Genomic DNA, 17,104 nt, shown 5'->3' with positions numbered 1-17,104 from the left:
TTGGTTTAATTCATGGTAATTCAACAAAATATGTTTATTGAATGAACTATTTACAGAACTCAAGCAAAATTCAATGAATGTCAATCCTAATATGTTTACATGCACTGGTGGACCTACTTGTAATGTATGAGAGCAGCTGTCCCCTTATAAAGAATCAATCAATCATACTCAGTATAAAATTCCACCAATAGCAAAGCTATAAGTAAGGTTTGGAGAGGGTGAGATGTAGGCACACCGTACCTTTATTCAATAGAATAGAGAGGTGGCTTCCAGAAAGACCCTCAGCTCTAAAAGTCATATGTATGGGAGAATATAAAAACAATCAAAATTCACAGTAATATAATTAATAATAACAATTAGTAATAATAATGATAATAATATATAGATATATTAAAATAATAAAAATAAAATACAACAAATAAACTACATAATATATGAAAAGAAAATAACATAATGGCGTGTGAACAAAAATAAGGTAAAGAGAAGCCCCTAAGGTATTACTTTCTCCCTAAAAATCATTAACCTTAATTCTACGTCTCCAAGAATTCCTATCCTCAACCATGTCCTCAGAGAGGTTTAGTTCTAGCAAATCATGTCTAATCCTCTCATCCCAAGTCAATTTTGGTCGGCCTCTACCCCTCCTCCCCTCTATATTAATGTTTTCTACAGATCTAACAGGATTCTCTGGCTACCTTCTCTTCACATGTCCAAACCATCTCAATCTCCACTCTTTTATTTTGTCTAATATGTTATCTACCCCTAATATCTCCCGAAACACACTGTTTCTTATTCGGTCTAGCCTTGTGTGCCCACACATCCAGCGCAACATTCTCATCTCCGCTACCTCCATTTTCCGCTCGTGTGCCTTCTTGATGGCCCAACAATATGTTCCATATAACATTGCAGGTCTAACTGCGACCTTATAAAACTTTCCCTTTAGTTTAGTTGGGAATCTTCAATCGCACAATACACCTGTGGCTGCTCTCCATCTACACCATCCTACCTGAACTCGATGGGCCACATCACTGTCTAACTCCCCATCGCTCTGGACAAACGATCATAGATACTTGAACTTCGTTACTTGCGGGACTACTTGCCCTTCAATGGTGATCTGGATGTCCTCATTGTCATTTACTCCACCGAAAACACAGTGGAGGTACTCCGTTTTAGAGCGACTGAACCTTAAACCTTTTCTCTATAAGGTTGTTCTCCACTCCTTTAGTCTCATGTTTAGATCTTGTTTTGTCTCGGCAACTAACACAATATCGTGTGCGAACATCATGCACCACGGGAGTGTCTCCTGAATCATCTTTGACAACTCATCCAATACTACTGCAAAAAGAAACGGGCTCAATGTTGACCCCTGGTGAAGGCTTACCTCCACGGGGAAGAGGTCAGTATCCCCCACGGGTGCACGGACACTTGTAGCACTCCTGGCATACATATCCATGATTATCTATATATATTTCCTCGGGACCCCTCTACCCTCCAGGCATTCCCAAAGCACTTGGCGTGGCACACTGTCGTACGCCTTTTCTAGGTCAATAAACACCATATGAAGGTCACGCTTCTTCTCCCTATACTTTTCCATCAATCTTCTTATGATGTGTATTGCCTCTGTGGTGGAACGCCCCGGCATGAAGCCAAATTGGTTCACCGTAACCTGGGTTTCCCGTCTAAGTCTAGCCTCAATCAGTCTTTCCCATAGCTTCATAGTATGGCTTAGTAGTTTGATTTCTCTGTAGTTACCACAACATTGGGCGTCTTCTTTGTTCTTATAGATGGGGACTACGACGCTACTCCTCCATTGGTCTGGCATCTTACCAGATTTGAGGATAATATTGAACAAGGAAACTAACCACATTGCTCCTTCTTCTCCCAGACACTTCCACACCTTGATGGGTATGTTGTCTGGGCCGACCGCCTTAGCCCTTCCCATCTTCCTGAGTGCAGTCTGTACCTCTTCGCGTGTGATCCGTCGGCAGTAGCAATTATTCGGTTGTTGTCGTTGTACGATTGTGTAGTCATATTCTTCTTGGTAAGCTCTCCCATCGTTAAAAAGGTTTTGGAAATAGGTTTGCCATCTTAGCTTAATGTCCTGCTCCTTATAAAGAATAGTGTGAAAAATCTAAATCGTCATCTTTTACATTTTAACCATTTGTGTGAAACACCTCATTCCATAAACCTTTTGCAAAGTCACGGATTTATATCTTTGTTGCAAATAATCTCAATGTGAAATGGAGAGATCTTTGGTTTTACATTTAAGCCTCAATTGGCCTCATTTTTAGTGTCTATAAACATGTATTGAATGGATTATTTAAAGCCAATGACATGATCCCATATGTAACTAACTTCATTTTGTCGCTTGCTTTTCATAAATTTAATTTGTGGTAATTAACTTTTGTAGTTTCTAACTTTCTATTAGATGCAATGACAATTAACGTGTTAATAACTCTAAAGATATTTGATTCTCGGCGTTTTCGTTGAGCTGATCTTTAATTGATACTATCTACCTTTTTTATTTATTTTGTTGAACAGGAATTTTTTTTTTCCATTTAAAATCCACTAGCATTGCTCTCGTAAAGATATAAATTCACCACCTAACTTTTGAAGGGGCGAACATTGTATTACTAGACCGTTAGGCCATGGGTGATCCCATGTAGCTCAAGTCTTGTGAAAGCATGATAACTAGGGGTGTTTATGGTTCGGTTTGAAACCGCGAAACCGTCCAAACCGGTCATCGGTTTGGTTTCATGGTTGGTTTTTTTTCTTTACTCTCGGTCGGTTGGTTTGAAAATTTCCAAACCGTAGTGAACGGTTTGGTTTACGGTTTGAACCGAAAACCAACCGCATAAAACCGGACCGTTTGATTTATTTATTTATATATATATTTAAAATATTTCATAATATATATGTGTACATAAATTTATAACAAGACACATAGTATTTTGTATTATATATATGTGTATATACACATATACACACTACTAAATATTGACAAATATTGATAATAAACAAACAAAAAAAAAGTGGGCTAATCCAAAATAAAAAATGCAAGAAACATTAATTGGCTTTTTATTTTGTTAAATGAGATCCTAAAAAGGTAAAAATTAGTTGTTTGTTAAATTACATAAATATTTGTGAGTTGTGTAATATTTACATATCATGAATTATTTTGAACATATTGTATAAAGACCGAACAAGACCAACCACGAAACCAAACCAGAACCAAACCGTTATTAATGGTTCAGTTTGGTTCGGTTTATGAGTTCAACGGTTTGGTTTTGGTTTACGAAAATAAAAAACCGTTACTAACGGTTCGGTTCACGGTTTGACCTAAAAAACCGCAAAAACCGAACCGAGAACACCCCTAATGATAACCTTTTCATTAGAGCTTAAAATCTTCAATGCTTTATTTAGGGGTGCAAACGAGCCGAGCCGAGCCCAAGCTCGACTAAGGTCGAGCTCGGCTTGTTTAACTTACATAGAGCTCGAGCTCGGCTCATTTTAAGATCTATTTTCAAAGCTCGAGCTCGGCTCCTTTACTATTTATCAATTATTTTTTATATAATTATAATTAATCTACATACTTTAATCTATTATAGTTTTATGTATAAAATAATATATATTATTTAGTTATTTTTATTTATTTTTTCATAACATTATATATATTAATTAATAAGTGTTAAATATATATTCTTAAACATCATATAAATGACATGCTCGTTTAAGCTCGCAAGCCAGCTCAAGATCGATAAGTGACGTTGGGGCTCAGGCTCGTTTATTAAACGAGCCTACTTTTAGGCTCGAGCTCGGCTCAATTAAGCTTGGCTTGGTCGAGTTTTTTAACGAGCCGATCTCGAGCAGCTCGGCTCGTTTGCCCCCCTAGCTTTATTACACAATTTCCCAATAAAAGGATAATTTGATGGTCATGTAATTAAATTTTTTACCACTTGTATGAAACCTCTCATTCAATGAACCTTTTTATTTAAGTGACGGGTACAACAACCATACAATTTGTTAAAAATCGTTTCAATGGCAAATGTAGAGATATTTGGGTTCACATTTGAGCCTCAATTGGCCACCTTTTTAGCTGGTAAAAAAAAAGAGTGAACTTTTTGCCTGTTTTTGGAAGAAAAATGGTAAGAGGCTTTCTTCTTACATTAAACTTGTGTTTGAAATATCAGCCATAATAATGCTCACTTGTAATGGTGGTCTCCATTATGCTTTTATCATAGGCTGGTATGGGCATCATCAGGAGAAATTTGCTTCCACTCCTTTTTTCATCAATCTAAAGCTGACATATTAAATGTAAAGAGTGAAATCTAGTTTTGGATCAAGCTACAAGTGTTTAATGCTTGGTGTTTGTTTTAACATCATATCGTTTGTCACTAACGTTGCACGCGTTTATAGATTGAGATAGGAGTGTGTATGAAACCGGTAAAGACTGAAAAAAATTGACGGTTTCGTTTTATATTTATGTAAAAACTGAATTTTCGTTCATTTTCGGTTTTGCGTGTAACTAAAACCGAAAAAACCTAACCGAAATTATAGATATTTATTTCTTATTTTAAATTTTAAGTAATTTATAATAGTTTAATATAGTTTAACATAAATATTTGAGCTCAAATGCATAATAATATTTGATTAATAATTAACTAACAAAAATTTAGGACAAAATTCATTATTTTTGGCAAACTTTTTTTTTTCATGCCAAAATTTTCAAACCGAACCCAAACCCAAAACCGTATCTAAAGAACTTTTGAAAACTCAAAACCGACATTTCAGTTTCTGTTTTGGATTTAGCCCGAAACCGAATTAAATGACTTATGCACACCCCTATAATGAGACTTTTGATTTGTCCTTTAAGTTGCATCAATATATTAGATCATTTTTCTCTATTTAAATTGGTTATGTGGTGAACTTGTAGTCCCATAGCAGAATCACATACACAATGACTAGTGAGTGAACTTGTAGTCCCATATAAAAAGAAGCCAAGGACATGCGTCATCCAAAGATGAATATGTTTTAAAAATATTTTTTTTTCAACCCGTGTGTCGCACGGGCTTATAGACTAGTACATTGTAACTATCTAGACATAACACATGTTATTGGAGCTAAATTCAAAAGGCAAACCAAACCTTAAACCAACACCCATGTTCATTAGTTCATGGGTGAGGGTAACAAATCATACTTCAACTTTCACATAAATGAGGAGACAAAACAAATTGACAAGTTTGAAAATCATACCACGGATGTTTTAAACTTTTAATGTGATATTTTGATGATTTAAATACGTGTATATTAAATTGTATACATGCGGTTTTGTGTAGGCTTGTCTAAACCGCTTGACATTCCGATGCTTGCTCGAAAAATGATTGTTCGGTTTCCGGTCGGTTTGTAAATGTTTTGATCGGCTAGGTTTGGTTTGTAAGAGTCATAGAACAAGCAAAGGTACACTTGTTTTGATTCAGTTGGCTCAAATTATTTCACAAACACACAATTTCTTAAACCCTTTTATCATTTTCATCACTATGTCAATTTCATAATTTTATTTGTTCGCTTTTACGCTACTAGAAGCTTTCACGTGCTTCATATCCAACTTCTAACTTTTTATTTTTATAGAAACTTGCAAGCTTTTACAAGTTTGTCTAAAAGTTACTATTTTATTTTCAGTTAAACTATATCCAACTTCAAACTTGTTTTTTATTTAAAATTTTAAAATGAAAAAAGAAATTAGTAATTCTTGGAAACTCGCTTGATGCTTAATAAAAAATGCTCAGAATATACTTATTCGATTTTGGTTCGGTGTGTAAATGATCCGATCAGCCACATCATTCGAACCTCAGGTTTGGAGCGTGTTGGAGATAGACAATCGACCCTAGAAATGTCTTGCCCCATTGGAAAAAATTTAAGGGTCCACCACTAATAATAAGTTGACTTAAAACAAGTTACTAAAATATCCTTAATTTATCATTTAACTAAACAAGCATACACAATAAGTTGCGTATATCTAATACTTAAAACTTACTATTAATTTAAAAACGTGCCAAATAGATCTTCTTAGAATAAAAGACCAACGATATAACGTTCAAAGACTAGCAAAAAGGCAACTCGTATTTTGGATTTTACCTTGAATGTTAGTTACCTACTTACCGACCCAAGTTATATTAAAACTAATCTCATTAGGTAGCATGATATTGATAAGTTTCTGTGAATGTTTAGACGATATATACCTTCCTCTTCAGTCAACCCATGCACGAAACTACTTTGAATGAATTATTTTTTCATAATATAATGGATTTATACCAAACAAATATTTAAAAAGATTTATCTTGTTTTGTTTATTATGCAAGATTTATTTTCCATCATTAACATTTTGTATAAGTGTGATATAACTGGGATTAGTCTAGTTGTATCATAACATATAGTGGTGTCACTTTTTTGACATTGAGCGTTTGAGTCTCGTAATTTATATTGATGTAGATTTAAATCGGATTTGTGTGTTACCGGTTTTAAAGGATAAGGATAAATTACATTGAATCAAAGTAGAGTGGGGATGAGATGAAAGACGTGGTCCTTTTGTATGTGAAACCCTAAATTCAAACCATCGACTTTATTCCTTGCCATACTTTCATGTTCCAAATTATTAGTTTTAAAAGAATATTTGACAAAGATTTAAATGTCTCATTATTATAACTCTTAAAAATTATAAACATCAACCTGTCACGTAACATTACCAAGTAGCTTATAGTAACGTTAATGATGAAATGCCAAAAGCGATTTCACGTAATCACTGTTCTAGTTTTGTCGCTTCCACAGTAAAAAAGAAAAAAGAAAAAAAGAAAAGAAAAGCCCATTCCTCGTAATCATTTTTGGCACTTTGATGAAAAACAATGGTTATTTTTTTGGTATATCGGTTTTTATTAATTCTAATTATTGCATTTTAGTTACTGCCGGTCTCAACTAATAAATTGGCTATTGACGGTCCTAACTTTTAGCGTATTTGTTCATAATGGTCCGCGACTAACAAAATCCTAACGCCGTTAGTTTCACGTCGTCAGAAAAGCGTTTTTTGGCTGGAAAAGTCAAATTTATTGCCGGAAAACACCACCTGAACACCGCAACCACCACCAACTGGCTCACCAACTACCACCACTTGAGCACCATCAACCGATTCCGACGATGGTTCTAGAGTTTTCGGCGACCTCAATAATTGGGGTTTTTACTAGAAAAATGTTCCTAAAGGTCCGATATAAATTTACAAAGATGTTTGAGACGAAAATGTTGAGTTCTCGTGAAAAAAATTGAGTTTTCCGGCCAAAAGTATTTTTCCGACGACCTGAAACTAACGACGTTAGGATTTCGTTAGTCGCGGATTGCTATGAACAAATATGTTAAAAGTTGGGACCGTCAGTGCCCAATTCGTTAGTTAAAACCGATAATAACCAAAAAATAATAATTGAGATTAATTAAAACCAATATACTTTATTTATTCTCATCCAAGTTAGCTAAAAATCTCTCTATCCTCCACATGGGGTTGAAAAGCACCTTAACGGTGAGGGGAGTGGGCGTATAATTACAAAACATAACATTAGTGTTGGGATAAATTTAAATGAATAAATAAAAATATTTAAGTTCGACCAAATAGTAACTAAGAAGTCTGACGTGTGTAACATATGGTTTACACAGGGCCGGCCCAACAGTAGTGTTGAGCCAAGCTAGCGCTTGAGCCCACAAAAAAATAAGGCCCCCATTTAAAATTAACTGTTTTTTATATATAGAGAAACGTCTACTAATAATGTGTAGTTGATAAAAGAGACACTATTACATGCTAGCCTATTGGTTTCCTGCATGTTTTTTAATCTCTAAAATTATAGCTTTTCCAACTCCCACCAAGTTCGACTCCCACTCACGTAAACTGTATTTTCATTTTTGTTGATTCTCCATATCATTTCTTATTTATTTTGTTTTCATTTTTCCTTAGCTATCTACCTTGAATTTGTATTATATGTATCACGACATCACGTTGTTTTCTAATTGAAAATCCAAAGTATTATAGTTTCATATATGAAACATGATAACCCCTCGGTAAATTTTAAAATAAAAATTATAAATTCTATAATTTAATTTCTTTAACTCTTGGTAGTTGGTAAGAGTCTTAAAAAATTTTTTTGCTTTAGGCCACCAAATTTGTTGGGCCGCCACTGGGTTTACAAAACATAAATTACAAAGTGCGGTTTTGATCTTATACATATAACATTAATAACTAAACCACCAAACTAGTTTGTAAAAAGCAATAACAACCAATTTTTTAAATAATTTGATTTTTTATTCAACCTTGATGAATGATGAGAAGTTTTATTTCGTGCAAAGGTAACGTCGTAACCCTACTAGTAACTACGAAAATGAAACGATTAAGACCTGACCTTCCATAAAAAATAAATAGCATTTCTTAAACATGAAAAGTTGGATGAAATCGACAAAAACGCCACCTTGCCCAACCCAAAACATATACTACTTAAACTTTGATAGCGAATTTTGTTCTTCGTTCACAACAACTTGTTAATGTATCGTTTCAATTTGACTCGGTTAGATTAAGCTAAAATCAATCATCATAGCTTTTAAAATACGGATATCTATTCTATCATTCGATCTAGATGTGTAAAATGATCAACATCAACATATGTTATGGTGGACCTACGTCGGCAATGTTTTTTTCTAGAGGTGTAAGACTTTGTGTACATTTTCAACCAATTGCTTTATTGTTTAAATGCTTCATAAATGCATTGTGGTACTTTTGGTTGGTGGTTAATGTTATACTCCTTGTTTGGTATCAATTTTTTGTTGTTGGATGCTTACTTTATAAGAAAAGCTCAAACAGGCTGACTTGGTATTATTTTTGAAATTTGAAAACTAAAGAATTTAGGGGGAATTTGGTATTTGCTTATTTTATCTTCTTATAAGTTATAAGTTATAGGTTATAAAGTATTAAAAAAGTTAAAAGTTATAAGTGGATAAGTTAAAAATTACAACTTTGTGACTTATAACTTATGACTTGTATAAATTATAAGGAGATTAAATAAGGAATCCCAAACATCCTCTTAGGCTGTTAAATTTTAAAGAGAGTTTAGATTTAATGTATTACAAAAAAGTTACCTAAACAAGTTTCGAGTTTCGACTTAGTGAATATATCTTCTAAAATAATTTTCTTCAAACACTACTTTCATCGCCCAACAATCTTTTTTATAACGACGACTTTCTTTTTTCTTTTTTTGTTTAAGCCATCGTACTCTCTAATTTGGAGAGCCTTGTTTTCTCACTCTGGCTTCAGAGTTTTGCTTGGGCGTTCCCTCAATAAACCATACTGTCGGTTTGCCGCCACAAGAGCAAAACTCTCTGGCATAACACATCGTGGGACGAAAAGCCGGGTAAGCTTGGGATCCAAACTGACAACCTAGGAGGGATCAAATGTTCATAAACATCTAAGTGTAACTACCGGGAAACTCTGAAAGGCTTACCACCCGCATACAACCCATCCTACCTGCGTTTCAATTCTTCTTATAGTGGTGCTGACCACATTTCAAAACGTCCACATGATTCGAAGTCGAACTCAGGACCCTTTAAGAGGAAACCTTAAGGAAAACCTCTGATCATCTAACCAACTAGGATGGAAAATTTTTTTGTTCTAAAAGAAGGAATTAACTTCGGAAAATTTATTAAACAATTCCACCCGAAGCCCAATTTCCTTAAGTTTTAGTTTTTCGGGATGGTGTTTCCGATGTTGCTCCTCTCTTTTCCTATATCCCGAGCCACAGCATCATCTCCTCATCTTGCCGCATCTCATCCCTATGCTTGCCAAATTCATTCCGCCCTCAAAATAACAAGAAATTTAAGTTTTCAGCTCTTTCAGTAATGATAAAATATTTTGTCTTTCAACCCTTAATTTATAGATACTAAATCTATTCCAATCAATCATCATATTACACATATATACATGTGATATGAAAAAAACAATAACAAAAAACAAATTAAAAGGACACTTATTTTTTTCCCCATGTTAACGTCATTGATTTATTTGTGCCTTGCCATTAGTTTGCATCCTAAACAACAGTATCAATAATTCCCATTTTAGCCAATTGCCTTGTAGTTGATATGTTCACACTTAAAAAAAACATTAGAATAGAAAATTGTACAAAATCCACCTAAATAACCTTCTAACTAGGGCAAGTTGACTTTTTCACTTATTGTGACACTCTTGACTCTACTCACCTGCCGACCGACATTTTAATCGTGGCATATATTAATTGGTACATGCGTGCGTTTTGCATTATGAGTCATTTACTAAACTATAGTAGCACGCAAATATAAAAATTTGTCTTCGTATTGTTTTATTTTATTAACCGACTCAAACCAATTTGTTTAGGGTTTAAATATTTTCCACCAAAACCGGTTGATGTTTTAATGACCAAAACCACTTTATCCTCGAACTAGTTTTAACCAAAGTTGAAAATTTGAGCCTCCCCCCTCCCCCGATGTCTTAGTTCAAGTTTCGCCACTATAGAAAATACTCGGTTCCTACCCGTACCTGACCCACGGGTACGGCATGGTATTGGATTTCTCCCGGAACCGAAATCGGGAATACCAAGTCAAAGCCGACCCGAACCTACCCGAAACCCAAAAAACCCGGTCAAATACCCGATTATACCCGGAACTGGTTCCTATCGCCCCGATTTTGACTTTTATTGGCTGAAGCCTGATTCCATTTCCTGAAAACACCCTATCTGGGCACCTCTAGTTAAACGATAAGGATAAAACAGACTCAAAAGCCCATAATGTCATTCATAATTTTATATAACAGATCAGAATCCATAAATTGGGCTGAAAAACATTTGGACTGCTGTGGGCCAAATAACCTTTATATCATTTACGGCTATTCACGAGCCGTATCGAGCCGAGCTGAGCGAAGGCTTGCTCGTTGTTTGGCTCGTTTACAACCAAATTGAATGGCTGAAAATCGAACCAAGCGAAAACCAAAACGAGCCAAAATCGAATCGAGCATTTTTCGATCGAACATTAAGTGATTTTCCATCATTATTTATTTCTTTTTTACTCTAAAATTTTCAATAAAAAACAATTTTAAAGGCTATAAATAATATAATTTATAAAGAAATTAGTAGTTTTTACTTTTTAGACAAACATATAATAGGTTTTAATTTTTAGGTGAAAGAAGTTTAAAGTGAGATATAATGAACATGTAAACAAACATTTAGTATTATGAAAACTTGAATCGAACTGATAATACTATAATATTGACAGAATTGGAAAATTTAAAAAGATTTAAAAAATGTATACTTATGTTTTATGTGTTTGCATACACAGGGTTAGATTATAATAAAAACCCACTTGAGTTGTGAAAACTCTAAAAACTCATTCTTAACCACATGTTTTTAATTAAAGATTAAATTTTGTGGGCCATAATTAAAGTTAATAAAAAATGTTAAGGTTTTCTTACACTTTCTCTTTCCTGAAAACATATATATATAAATTACTAAAAAATGTAAAAAAAATAGCAAAATATTTTTTTTTATGTTTTTGATGTTTTGTATTAAATGTAACAACATATATTACGTGTTACAAAAAAAAAAACCGATGTTACATAGGGTTTTCACGGGTTTTCTCAACTCAAGAGGTTTTAAAACTATACTTCTCCTGCATATACATATTTATATATATGTTCATATATAATATATAAAATAAATTAAAAATATTCGAGCCGAACCGAACCGAACCGAACCGATCAGACCTTTGCTCGTTGTTTGGCTCGTTTATAAATCGAATCGAGCAGAACGGCTCGTTTACAATCGAACAAATGCTCCGCGAGCGGTTTGGATGGCCTGTTATCGTTGATTTGACTTCCAGTCAACAGTCAACACCCTTTAGAGGCCTATGCTGAAACTATCAATGTGAAACACACACTCCAATTGGAGCCCTAATTCGTGACACACCATATTCATCGCAAAGGTTAGATTCATATTATTTTATCCATTGTGATTCAATCGGTTGCAGTGTGTATACTGAATCATATGTGTCTAATTGCAGGAGATGAAGCTGAATTTAACGTTCTTCGTTGCTCTGTTTATAATCTCAGTCGTAGTTCACTCCGTTAACGCGGATCCTGAGGTAATCGTTCGCTTTCGTTAAAGCATGTGGCCTGGTTGATCATTTGATGTAGAATCTGTTTATTAAATTACGAATTGAATGCTTGTTTAATGAAATCAGACGCATTAAATGATTATATGTTTAGTTTTAGAATATTAATTGTGCTTACTTGTTTCATCCGGATTTATCACTATCTTTTCGGTTCAACAAAACTTTTGGATGAAACCGAATTAACGTGTTATCTGGAATTTCGTAATTCCAATATAACAACGGCTTAATATCAATTTCATCCATGTGTTGATTTTTGAAACATGATTCAACATTTAAGAATTTTTGTTAAACTAATGTATGCAAAATATTTTTCACAACTTATGAAATATGTAAGGACTTGATTTTTATAAGGTTTAATGATTTTGATATATGTAAATATGTAATAATTATATTTTGACTAATGCGTATGTTAAACCGCCAATTGAGAAAAACGTGACTTGAATCCGCATCCTTGTGAGATTCTGTTCACTAGGATTTGAGCAGCCTTATTCATGTTCGTCCTTTAAGCTTTTATCAAACAAGCGAACGGTTCACGAACACCTAACCGAACGAAGTTTCTTGTTTGTGTTCGTTCGTTAAAGGGATGAACTTGTTCATGAACACAACACATATTTGATTTGGCTAATTGAGAATTGTCAGTTTCAACAGTTCAGTCCGGCTACCAAGTTTGTGCCGGTGTAATACACATATATACTTTTGTTTTATAGTTAATAATTTTTCTTAAATCTATATGATAAGGTCAGAAAAGTTATTAAAAACCTTTAATGAACAAACATTAATTAACATAAGCGGACGTAAACGGACACATTATTGAACATTCACGAACGCAATTGAACGTAACCTAACCTCTGTTTCTGTTCGTCCATTTAGTTAATTGAGCGGAATCCTTGCTTGTGTTCATTCATTTATTAAACGAATGAACATAAACGAACTTCCCGCCGAACCTTTGGTTCTGTTACGGTCCTAATTATGATTGATGTTTCATTTTCTCATTGTTTTGAATTGCATGACATTTTAGAGATTAAGAAGATTCTGTTATTTTAGGAAGTGATATCTTAATGACCTAAAATTTGAATTTAGGTGAAGAAGAATACACTTGATGGTGTAGGTTTAGACACAAAGATAAAGCCGGACCCGAAAGCTAGTGTGAATGTGAAATCAAGCAAATCTAATTTAGAATCTAATCAAGCGGATCCTGGTGCTTTGAAGAATGACAAAGTTTCAAATGATGTTAAAAATGTTAATGTGGACAATACTAAGAGTGTTTCAAGTAAGCAATTAGGGGTTACAGCTGCTAATAATGTGCACAAAGGTTCAAAAGATAAGGATTTGGTAGACAAGGGTGAAATGAAAACTAAAACAGATGAAGGATCTAAAGACGGGCCCAAGGAGGAAAACTTGCGGTCTATGAGGAAAGGAAGTTTTAGAGGCGAACTATGTGATTCGTCTTTCAAATGCACAATTGGTAATGGTGGTGATCATGAAATGATTGCATGTCTAAGTGTTCCAGGAGATGGTAAGTATTGTTCCTTCATGTTTATATCATTTTGCTTTGTGACATCTTAGTTCATTCATTGATTTGATATTCCAATTATCAATGCTTACCGCCCATCAATATTGCAAAAACCTTTTCTTCTAAAAGTTTTAGTGATCACGCTTTTAAAAATTAATACCACCATTTTCTATTTATTAGTTTTTTTATAACTGTTGATGTAGTTGTGATATGAACCGAATTGGTAATTAGAGTAGAAGAAGATACTGAAGAATATTTCGGGAGAATGACTCAACTCATTTCATTCCTAACTTAATAAAAACCTTGCAACTGCTTATATAGCCAAACAAAAGGGGATAAACATAAAGAACACCAAATACACTGAAAATAACTAGTATCGCTATCCCGTATTCCCGCTACTTGGTAATGACATAGACAATCAGGAAATCGCTATAAATGAAAATAAATGTGGGTATTAATGTATTATGCATGCATGAGATCATGGCACGTCCCCGCCGTGTAGCTCAGTTGGTTAAGGGGGCTTAAGACTTGGAACAATAACCTAGAGGTCGTGGATTCGAAACTGATCCTAAGTGCCAATTGCCTTGCCGCTGAGTGAGGCTGATTTACCTCTCACGTGATGGGCCTGGGACGTTCTGGCGTGGGCCGATTTGCGTGTCCGGAACATCACGTTTGGAACGATGAGATCATGGCACACAACACAATTTTAACTTACAAAATAGGAATAACAGAAAATATACTTTAGGTCATATATTAATCTCTTTTCCATTAAATCAGACAATGCCATTTATAGGCTACAACCAAATTGAGATAGACAAACATAAATGATAGAAACACTAAGTACCACTAACCCACTCATCTAAACACTAATTAAGAATTAACATAAAATAGGGAAAATGGAAATTATGTTTTCCTTTTTTATGCTTATTGTTAGTTAGAGTTAAGAAGAGTGAGTTAGTGGTACTTAATGTTTCTATTGTTTGCGTTTGTGTGTCTCTTTGGTTGTAGCTTGTAAATTTGTAAATGGCACTGCTTGGTTTAATGGGAAGGAGGTTGAAAGTTGATCTTAAAGTTTGTTATTTGTTCTTATCTTCTCAAGTTAAATTGGTACATTACAAGTTGTCTGTTTACTCCCTTTCTATTGTTATGGAACATTTGGTTGATTTATCTTTCGAAAATGAAGTTTCTCTTATATATGTTCTCATATAGATGATAGTATTCACTAACTTAATTAGCAACCACTCATCATCCTGCTTCAAGTGCTTGCACCTTGTGATAAGTGTGATTTACAAGTTACAACATGTGCATTGTTATGATTGATGCTAGTTTTCATGCGCGGTGGTAGGAAAGGTTGTAAACCAGACATTATTCGGTAGCACAGTCATTTTGCTGCATGCAGTATTTTTTTTATGAAATTCATGCCATTATCTATATGTAAGCGAAAAGAAGTGTATCCATTAAAACTGAAAATTTTCTTCTCTACCAAACAGGTTTGGAAGTTCAGTTTTAACTTTTAACCAATTTAAGGAATACTATTTATTGGTAAATTTCAAGAAAAGGTTTGTTGGTTCAGTTTTTACTTGATATGGACAACTCATTCGGTTTTCACCTGTGTGGCAGTCCACACGGGCTGCCATGTAAGCCGTTCTGCCAACGTGATTGTCCACATCATTGCCTACAGATTTATTAATTATATCATACAAATGATTTACATTTTAAGAACCCGATTATTATATATTTTTGGGCTTTTAATTTTGCATGGACGTTATAAATTGGTTTATAATTTTATATAGAAACAAAAGCTAACTGATATCTTGTTATGTTCTAGAGTCTACATTAGTTTCCCTTTTAATCCAGAATAAGGGCAAGGGCCCGCTGGATGTGGATATTAGTGCTCCTGATTTTGTTCATTTGGATAAAACAAAAGTTCAATTCCGAGAAAACGATGACGAAAAGGTAATGTAAGATTAATCTTATAAAACAAAATTCGTAAGTGCATGAGTTAAATTTATCAAGTTACCTTTTGACTCTTGCAGGTTATGGTTTCTATAGGAGATGGGAAAACCGAAAAACTTATAACTCTAAAAACACACGAAGGCAGTTGCAGTCTCGATTTTATGGATTTTCTTACGCATAACCCGATTAAAAAGTCAAACAATGTGTCGCAGTCAACTTACACAAACTTTTACAAACGGACTCCGCTTCTTGGAGTTTTATCCTTGGCTTTGATGCTAGTAATAGTATCAGTCGTGGTGTGTGTGACCTATCAAAAAAGATGGTTTGTGAACAGTGGCATGAAATATCAAAAGCTGGATGCTGAGATCCCGGTTTCAGGTGGGCCCAAGGTTGACTTTGACCAGAAAGATGGATGGGATGACACGTGGAGTGATGATTGGGGTGACGTGGAAGCACCAAGTACTCCCTCCATGCCTCTTACGCCAAGCATTTCTTCTGCCGGTGTTTCTTCAAGGCGGATTAATAAGGATGCATGGAAAGATTAATATTATTATTATTATTATCAAGATTATGTTTTTTGGATTAGGGTAATCTCTGATCTGTTCAACACGTGTTGACACGGCCTGCAATTTAGCGTACAATTTTTCATGAAAAACGAGAGGACTTGTAGGTCATAAGGTAAGAGCTTTTGTTGTGTAGCCTATCTGTGGATCTTCATTTGATTTAAGTTATCTGCTACAATATTTTTTATTTATGTGGATTTAGGTTCATTTGATCGACTTATATTGCTGCTCGATTTCTTATAAATCTTGGTTCTAGAAACTTTTTTTTTTTTTTTTGTCATAATCAAATTGTTGAATCTTGGGTTATATGAGTTAAGAGCTTGTTTTTGTTATGTATTTTACCATTGCATTTGCAGCAATTTTGTTGTTGTATGTTTTTGAGTGTTATAAAGGTGTTAAGGTCTGAAATAAACATTGTTTCAATGACGGTTTTGAGTTTGATTATTTTTAGTTATAACTTCTATCATGAACCTTTGAGGTTTCTCGAAGCTTTTGGTTAATCAACCGAGTTTGAGGTTTCTTAAACTTGATGTTTGTTTCACTTTTAACTTCTAAGTTTTGATATAAAATATCAAAATAGTTTAAATCTTAACATGTAATAACTTAAAAGTTCATAAAAATAAGCACGCTAGGTTGACTCGAGAACATTCCATGTATCTAAATGTGTCAAAGGTTTCACCAAAACTAGCTAAAACTTGTTTAGATTCAACTTAAACCCACGAATTTCATATTAATCACACCCCTCATAACAATAAAAGCAGTCGTTCAGTGAATTTCATTGTGAGAATTCTAAGAAACCAGTTGGATAAACACGGATTATGTCATGCATTGATCACGATTTCGTGTGTATTCAGGAGTT

At 34.2% G+C, this 17,104-nt stretch overlaps 1 protein-coding gene across 1 annotated transcript; it reads left to right on the top strand.

The window, feature by feature from the left end:
• Positions 1-4,035: 4,035 nt before the first annotated feature.
• On the top strand, positions 4,036-16,322 carry LOC143548675 (uncharacterized). The gene is made up of 6 exons (XM_077039775.1): positions 4,036-4,096; positions 5,334-5,392; positions 12,103-12,183; positions 13,294-13,729; positions 15,555-15,682; positions 15,763-16,322. The coding sequence occupies exons 1-6, from the start codon at positions 4,036-4,038 to the stop codon at positions 16,225-16,227; spliced, it is 1,230 nt and encodes a 409-aa protein (XP_076895890.1). The 3' UTR covers positions 16,228-16,322.
• The last annotated feature ends 782 nt before the right edge of the window (positions 16,323-17,104 follow it).

This window comes from Bidens hawaiensis, unplaced genomic scaffold (assembly GCF_021521415.1).
Source record: "Bidens hawaiensis isolate Kalapana, Puna unplaced genomic scaffold, B.hawaiensis_p1.1 tig00015212_1, whole genome shotgun sequence".
Lineage (NCBI taxonomy): Eukaryota > Viridiplantae > Streptophyta > Magnoliopsida > Asterales > Asteraceae > Bidens > Bidens hawaiensis.
The sequence above is the reverse complement of the archived record's forward strand: the minus strand, read 5'-3'. Positions and strand labels throughout refer to the sequence as shown.